The 7,794-nt window shown below is 55.6% G+C and overlaps 2 protein-coding genes across 2 annotated transcripts; one reads left to right on the top strand and one right to left on the bottom strand.

Moving 5' to 3' along the window:
• The first annotated feature begins 1,031 nt into the window (after positions 1-1,031).
• LOC120747571 (scale keratin-like) lies at positions 1,032-4,336 on the top strand. Its single transcript, XM_040053579.1, has 2 exons — positions 1,032-1,102; positions 3,868-4,336. The coding sequence occupies exons 1-2, from the start codon at positions 1,032-1,034 to the stop codon at positions 4,334-4,336; spliced, it is 540 nt and encodes a 179-aa protein (XP_039909513.1).
• A 1,109-nt stretch (positions 4,337-5,445) lies between these two features.
• LOC120747570 (claw keratin-like) lies at positions 5,446-6,084 on the bottom strand. Its single transcript, XM_040053577.1, has 2 exons — positions 5,836-6,084; positions 5,446-5,580 (listed from the first exon to the last, which is right to left on the bottom strand). The coding sequence occupies exons 1-2, from the start codon at positions 6,082-6,084 to the stop codon at positions 5,446-5,448; spliced, it is 384 nt and encodes a 127-aa protein (XP_039909511.1).
• Between the last annotated feature and the right edge of the window lie 1,710 nt (positions 6,085-7,794).

The raw sequence follows: 7,794 nt of genomic DNA, 5'->3' as shown, positions 1-7,794 counted from the left end.
GCCGTGCCAGGACTTCCACCTTGCTGTTTTTTCTCTTGGCACAATGGAAAGAAGGAGCTGGCGCCGAAGGGTGATTAACAGAGGCCGTTGTTAATTAAAGACAAAGCGGGGAATGCAGGGGAGAGGTGTGGGCGCAGCTCCCGGAGCTCCCGAGCCGGGCTGGCTCCCGATGATGGTTTTGCCGTCTCCAAGAGCCGATCCCGGTTCTGGCTCCGGATCCTGGGGTTTTTTTTTTTTTTCTCTCCCGGGCCTGCGGATCTTCAGCTGCCTCAGTTTCCCAGGCGGGACCCACGGCTGCCGCTGGTGTAGAACCTCCGGAGGTAGCAGCCCCCCGAGGAGGAAGCTCCGCATCCAGAGGAGCCCCCAGACCCCCATAGGAACCCCCAGATCCATAGGAACCCCCAGACCCATAGGAACCCCCAGATCCATAGGAACCCCCAGACCCATAGGAACCCCCAGACCCATAGGAGCCCCCAGACCCATAGGAGCCCCCAATTCTCGGCAGGCCACCCGAGGAGCCCCCCATCCCCGATCCGTACGGGGAGGCGCCGGAGGGCTGGGGCAGGGATGAAGTCACGATGCTCTCCTGCGGGCAGGAGCTCAGGATGGGCCCGGGGAAGGTGATCCACACCGGCGGGGCGTAGACCAGCGCCGTGGAGTCCCCGCAGGAGGCCACGCAGGGACCGAGGCCTCTGCTGTAGGCGCAGGGCTCCGGACACGTCACCTGGCAGCCGGGCAGGCACCGGGAGCTGATGCCGTTCATGGTCCCCGGGGGACGCGGGAGGAGCTGGGGGAACGGAGAAAGGTGGGGTCGGGGAATGGGTGTGACAGCCCTGAGCACGCACAGAGGGGTGGGAAAGAAATGAGGGAAATGGGGGAAATAATGGGGGAAATGAGGGATGAGGGAGATGAGGGAAATGGGGGGAAATGAGGGAGATGAAGTGAGGGAAATGAGGGAAATGAAATGAGGGAAATGGAATGAGGGAGATGAGGGAAATGAGGGAATGAGGGAGATGAGGGAAATGGGGGAAATGGGGGAAATGAGGGAGATGAAGGAAATGGGGAATGAAGGAAATGAGGAAATGAGGGATGAGGGAAATGGGTAAATGAAGAGATGAGGGAAATGAAGGGAATAAGGGAAATGAGGGAAATAAGAGGGAAATTAAGGAAATGAGGGAAATAATGAGGGAAATGAGGGCCTTGTCCTTCCTGCTCACAGAATTCCAGGTTCCCTGAGGCTGGAGAAGAGCTCCAAGAGCATCCAGCTGTACCTGATCCCTGCCTGCTCACTCAGAATTCTGGGGATTCCTCAGACACCTCCAGGGATGTGGATCCAACCCTCCCTGAGCCCCTTCTGAGGCCTGGCTGCCCTTTCCAGGAGGAATTTCCCCAAATTTCCCACCCTGAGCCTCCCCTGGCACAGCTCGAGGCCGTTCCCTCTTGTCCTGGCCCCGTTCCCTGGGATCAGATCCCAAATCCCCTCCTGGAGGATCCCAAATCCCCCCTGGATCCCCCTTTTTCTCCAGACTGAGCCCCCCCAGCTCCCTCAGGATTCTCCATTCCCTTTTCCTGCTGCTCCAGCTCCCCAGGGTCCATCCTGGATTGGGGGACCTGGAACTGGACACAGAACCAAGGTGTGGCTTCACCTCCTCGCTCAAACCCTCCTGTCCTGGGACACCATTTCTCCCTCTCCTGTGGAACACACCTGGCGCTTGGTTTTTCAGTAAATTTCAGCTTCAAACTTGTGCCTCAAGCTTTGAAAAGCCACCAGGAAAAAAAAAAAAAAAAAATCAAATAACTCCTAAAATTCAGTCTTTAAATGTCAGATTGGTTTCTTCCAGGCGCTGGCAGCGAGACTCCAGCGAGGAGCAGGATTTCACTGCCACATCTCCCGGTCCCCAAAATCACGGAAGGAGCCCTTGTTTAAAACTGTCGCTACAGAGAATGAGAGAGAGCAAAGATCAGCTGAGGTCCAACTCACCTGGAGTCGCAGGAGAAGTCAGGAGAAGGTTTGAGGAGACTCCAGAGATGCTCCCACTTTTATACCTCTCTGGAGGCAGCTCCTGGGCTTCGAGGCATCCCATAAAACCTCTCACCCTTCCCAAATTCTGATTCTTTTTCCCTCTGTGTGACTCCTCTAACGCCTGTAATTATTTTCATAGTTTCCAATTAGCGAATCAACCCTCGACATATACAATCTGACTCTCGTATCATAAATTCGGCTTTTCCATTGCGTGGGAATTTTACAGCCCGGCTCCTGTGCAATATCCCGGGGATGATCGGATTTACGGTGGGGCTGACCCCTGCCTGTTATTTTTCATCCATGATTTATGTGAGGCCCGGACAGATCAACCCTGCAAGTCTGCACTGGAGAACGGCTTGGGTTGATGAAGAGATAAATTTTTGAAGGTCAAACACATTTGTGCAGAATTCCAGGAGGAATTTCCTCATGGATGGGGCGGTCAGGCCTCGGAAGGGGGTGACCAGGGGGGTTTGGAGTGCCCATCCCTGGAGGTGTCCGAGGAAGGGCTGGACACTGGTCTGGGTGACCGGGTCCAAACGTTGGATTTGACGACCTTGGAGACGATTCCGAGTTTGGGATCCGCCTCGGAGCGCTGGTGACCTTGGGCTGTGCCCTCACCAGTGACATCCTGGTGACAGCGCTGAGCTCAGCTCAACCCAAAATGAGTTTTGGTTGGAATTGCTCCCAGGTTTCAGGGCTTAGAGCACCCCGCGCGTTGCTGCCTCATCCCCTCAGTCCGGGGATTGCCGAGAGCCCTGACCCCCACCCGAGGTCGGATGATTCCTTTCGGGAGGGATCGGACCCAAACCCGAGGCTCACACCCCGATTGTGAGAGTGACAGGTGGGGAGCCGCCTTCCCGCGAGTCACCGAGGGAAAACAAACACGGAGACCCACTCCTGCTTCCTTTGGAGCCGGAATGATGCCGAAAGGATTTTCCACCCTGAAGTTTGAGACAAAAGGAGACTTTTGGGTGTTGGGTTTGTGCCGCTCAAAGCAGGGCTGGAAATGATCGGTAATTACGAGCTGAAGTGAAAAACAATGGCCAGGCTTAAGAGGATCTTTTTCTTTGTGAGTGATAAGGATTTAGCAAATGATGGGTGACATCACATCCTCCTTATTGTCTAAAAACGGGATAAAAAGGGGGGACACCTGAGAAATCCTGCATTCTTGCAGCTCCACTGATTTATTCCCTGCGAGAGGACGAGGTGAGTCTGACTTCACTGTACTCCTCAATGCTTTGAAATTTCTCCTTTTTTTTTTTTTTAATCTTGCAAAATTCCAACAGTTTTGGAAAAGCTGAGGGAGAGAGGAGTGGATTTGGAAAAGCTGAGGGAGAGAGGAGTGGATTTAGAAAAGCTGGGGGAAAGGGAAGAACGGAGCAAGGAAGATTTTCCTCGGGGACTTTCTGAAGGCAAATCTTCCTGTAGGTTTACCTGGGAAGGGAATTAGTGGGACTTTTCTGGGCGAGGAATTGTTTGAGAATCAGGAGGTTCTGCCCCAGAGAAAAGGGGGAGATTGCTTTTTCTGAGGGGTTTAGAAGAAAAGGAGTTGTGGCGGGAGGAAAGGAAGCACTGAGAAGCCTCCAACAGGTCAGGAAGGAAGGAAAAGGGAGGGAATCAGGAAAAATGGGAATCTGCGAGGCAGGGTTGGACTGGGAGCGGCTGGAGAAGGGCGAAGCACAACTGGTTCATGCTGGGAACCTGCGGCCGGGCCGTGCCGCTGCCTTGACCGCACCTCTCCTTCCCCAGCTTGATCCCAAATCCCCGGGAACCATGTGGAACCTCGCCGGCTCCGAGTGCCTGCAGGGCTGTGAGGTGACCTGCTCCCAGCCCTGTGCCTACAGCAGGAGCCTGGAGCCCTGCGTCGCCTCCTGCGGAGATTCCAGAGCCGTGGTGTTCCCTCCTCCCGTGGTCCTCACCTTCCCGGGCCCCACCCTCAGCACCTGCTCCCAGGAGAGCGTGGTGGGAGCTTCCCACCCCGCGGTGTTCGGGGCTCCCATCCCAAGCGTCTCCGATGAGTCCTTCGGGCCTGGGGGCACGGCCAGGGCAGGGGGCTCCTTCGGATCCGGGGGCTCCTTCGGATCCGGGGGCTCCTGGGGGACGGGGGGTCCCTTCGGATGCGGGGGCTCCTTTGGCTCCGCAGCGCAGAATTCCCGCGGGTCCTGGGGGTACGGAGGCGCGCTGGAGGCCAGGGGCTCCTTGGGATCCGGGGGCGCCTTTGGCTACGGAGGCTCCCCGGGAATGGGGGGCTCCTGCTACGGCCGGAGGTCCCGCGTCGTTCGCCGCCCGTCCTGCCTGGGGAGCTCATCCTAAGGCCAAACATCCCAGAAGATGAGAACCCAGGAGCCGGAGCCTGGAATTCCGAGGCTGCTCCCTGAAAACCGGGCCCGGGTCTCCTGCTGTTGTGCCTCGTCTTCAATCAAGCGCTGTGCCGTCTCTCCTGGAGCTCTTTAATTAAGGAGTGAATTCGTCTTTTCCCGTGTCCTTTCCGGTGGGGGTGGGAATGATTTGGAATTCCAGGTGGCTTTTGTCCCCCGTGGGGGGTGGCCTGGCCGCCCTCGCACCACCAGGGAATCAATGATTTGTTCTGCTTCCAGCACCAATAAAAACCTTTTGGAATTGCATCGGCAGCTTCCCGGTTTTCCTTTCCACGGAATCCCAGGGTCGTTCAGGAGAAAACCTCCGAGGTCATCAAGTCCAGCCTTTGACCCCCACAAAATGAGGCCACCCCTGAGCATCCCAGCCCCCCAATACCCTGGCTCCGGGGGTAAACTGGTTTTAACTGGGAGCTGCACCAGTCCATCCCCGGAGCTTTTCCTGACCCATTGGAAATTATTCTGTGTTATTCACCGGATAATGTGGAATAGATCAGGAAGGGAAAAGGATTTTCTGAGGAAATTCAGACTGATTGTATTTGCATTAAAGCGGAATTAATTCCCCTCTGACGAGAATTAACTGCTGCACAAGGATTCCCTTCTCTCAGACCGGTTTGTGACTGAAACTGTGGTGAAATAAAAGCCAGAACCCGGGGCTGTGATGCAACAGGGCTTTAATACAAACAAAAAGTGGGATGAGGCAGTGCAGAGACGTCAGAATTCCCGTTTCAGCATTCCCGTTTTTTCAGCCTGGACTCCAGTCCAGCAGTCATTCCAAGACATTCTCTTTCCAGCCGCACTTTTCACAGCCGAGTCCCGTGACTGGTTTGACTCTTCAGGTTCAGGGAGTACAAAACACAAACAGGAGCGAGGGACAAAGGGGGGGAACACCGGGAATCCTAAGCCTTGGATAAAGCACAACGAGATCCAGACAACCCCCGGCTCCGACCGGATCAGCCGGGGCAGAGGCTGCTTGGAATTTCCTAGCTGTCAACTACTAATTTGCATCCTATTTTTCCTTTGGACATTCCCTCATCTTTTAAGGGGTTAAAAAGGCCCGTAGTTCCCGTAGCTCCCGTAGTTCCCGTAGTTCCCGTAGTTCCCGTAGCGAGACCTGTAGTACCCTCGGGAGAAGTAGGGGTAGTAATTCCTACCGTAGCCCGAGGAATAGGAGCCGCCGCGGTAGAGCCGTGACATCCCACCGCCGCAGGAGCCCTCCCCGCCGTAGGAGCCCCCTCCCATTCCCCCGCAGGAGGAGCCCATTCCTCCCCCTCCGGATCCCATTCCTCCCCCTCCACAGCTCATCCCACCTCCTCCAGACCCCATCCCTCCTCCGGATCCCATCCCTCCTCCGGATCCCATCCCTCCTCCGGATCCCATCCCTCCTCCGGATCCCATCCCACCTCCAGACCCCATCCCACCCCCTCCAGACCCCATCCCACCCCCTCCAGACCCCATTCCCCCGCCGATTTCGGGGATGGAGGTCCCGACGATGCTCTCCGTGGGGCAGGAGCTGATGATGGGCCCCGGGAAGGTGACCACCACGGGCGGGGCGTAGACGATGGCCCGGGAGTCTCCGCAGGAGGCCACGCAGGGCTGGCTGCAGGAGTCGACGTAGGGCTGGCCGCACGTCACCTCGCAGGGCGAGGCGCAGCGGGCGCTGAGCAGCTGGCCGTAGGAGGACATCGTTCCCGATCCCACCTGGAAGGAGAGGGAGGTCCCAGCCCGGTGAAGGCACGGCCGGAGGGTTGGGAGGATGGGGGAGAGCTCCTCGGTTCTGGAGTTGTTTCTGGGTTTAGTTCTTTAATCGCAGCGTTTTTGGAGGTAAATTAAAAAAAAAAAAAAGTCCCCAGACTTCTCCGTGAGAGAGGGAACAAAGGTGTGTTTTGTCCCCAGATTCTTAGGGATGAGGCTGAGATATCCGGTAGGAGGCGGGAGGTGTATGGGAGATTATTCTCTTTGGAACTGGCTGGAAAGGGAGCTGGGTTGTGGGAATGGGGATTTGCTGGATGGCATTTGGATGGACAGGTGCAGATGTGTGGGATTAAATCACTGGAATAAATGAGTTTGTGGGTAAAAAAAAATTAAAATAATAATTAAAAAAAAAAATCATCATTTCTAGGGCACAATCCGCCTTGCCATAAATGGCACCTGTCAAGGGAGACGAACTGAGGGAAAATGCTTCCAGTCCTGTTCCCACTCCTCTCTGGTGCTCCGTGGAATCATGGATTGGACCTTAAAGATCCAGTCCTGACCCCTGCCATGGGCAGGAGCACTTTCCATAGATCCCAAACCCCGACCAGCCCGGCCTCGGACACTTCCAGAGACGGGGCAGCCACGGCTTCTCCGGGAATTCCATTCCAGGGCCTCCCCACGCTCACAGGGAAGGATTTATCCCTAAAATCCCATCTAAACCTCCCGTCCGTCAGTGTGGACCCATTCCCCCCTTTTCCCAGCACTCCATCCCTTGGAAAAAGTCTCTCCCGGTGTTCCTTTCGGCTCCTTCAGGTCCTGGGACAACTGGGTCACCCCCAAAGCATCTCTGTATTTCTGTCCTGTCTCTATTCCCAGCATGGATTCTGGGAAGAACCTCCCTGTCCTTCTCCCACGTCATTCCCATCCCTGCTCCTTTTGGGAATCAATCCCACCCCAATCACGGGTTTGGAGCGACCCTTCCCCATAAACAGATGCTCAGTTCCTGAAAATTCCTGCCCTCAGCATCTCCACAGCTCCCGCTCCTTTCCCCCCTCTCATCCACCTGAATCCCAAGCCCCGCTTCCCACGCAAAGCGGGTTCGGAGAGCAAAACTCGAACCTGATTTAGGGTAGGATGCAAAACCTCCCATCAGAGCTCCCCATAAAACCAAATTACCTCTAATTAGGAGCTGATTCAGTTAAATCCCAGCTCAGGCAGCCGGCGAGGAGGACGAGTCAGCAGAGGCAGCTCCAGGGCCCCCGCTCGGGAGCACTTTTATATCCTGTCAGGAGAAGGGAAATCGGGAGCCACCTTGACGCAACCCCCTTGTGAAATGGAATGTTTTCCCGGCTCCTGCCTCCCGCTTGTCGCAACTGTTTTGATAACGCCTTAGGATTAGGAGATAATTCCCAGTCCCACACAGGGCGCCGCAGGTGCTTCACCCTTCCCGGGCCTTTGCTGGAAATCTCTCCATCCACTGAGGAGGATTTCCCCTAAAACCAGTGGATTTTCCCCTAAAACAGGTGGATTTTCCCTAAAGCAGGTGGATTTTACCCTAAAATAGGTGGATTTCCCCTAAAACAGTTGGATTTCCCCTAAAATAGGTGGACTTTACCCTAAAACAGTTGGATTTCCCCTAAAACAGGTGGATTTTCCCTAAAGCAGGTGGATTTTACCCTAAAGTAGGTGGATTTCCCCTAA

This window comes from Hirundo rustica (genome assembly GCF_015227805.2).
Source record: "Hirundo rustica isolate bHirRus1 chromosome 29 unlocalized genomic scaffold, bHirRus1.pri.v3 SUPER_29_unloc_BUSCO_136144at7742, whole genome shotgun sequence".
NCBI lineage: Eukaryota > Metazoa > Chordata > Aves > Passeriformes > Hirundinidae > Hirundo > Hirundo rustica.
This window is presented reverse-complemented; position numbering and strand designations above follow the sequence as displayed.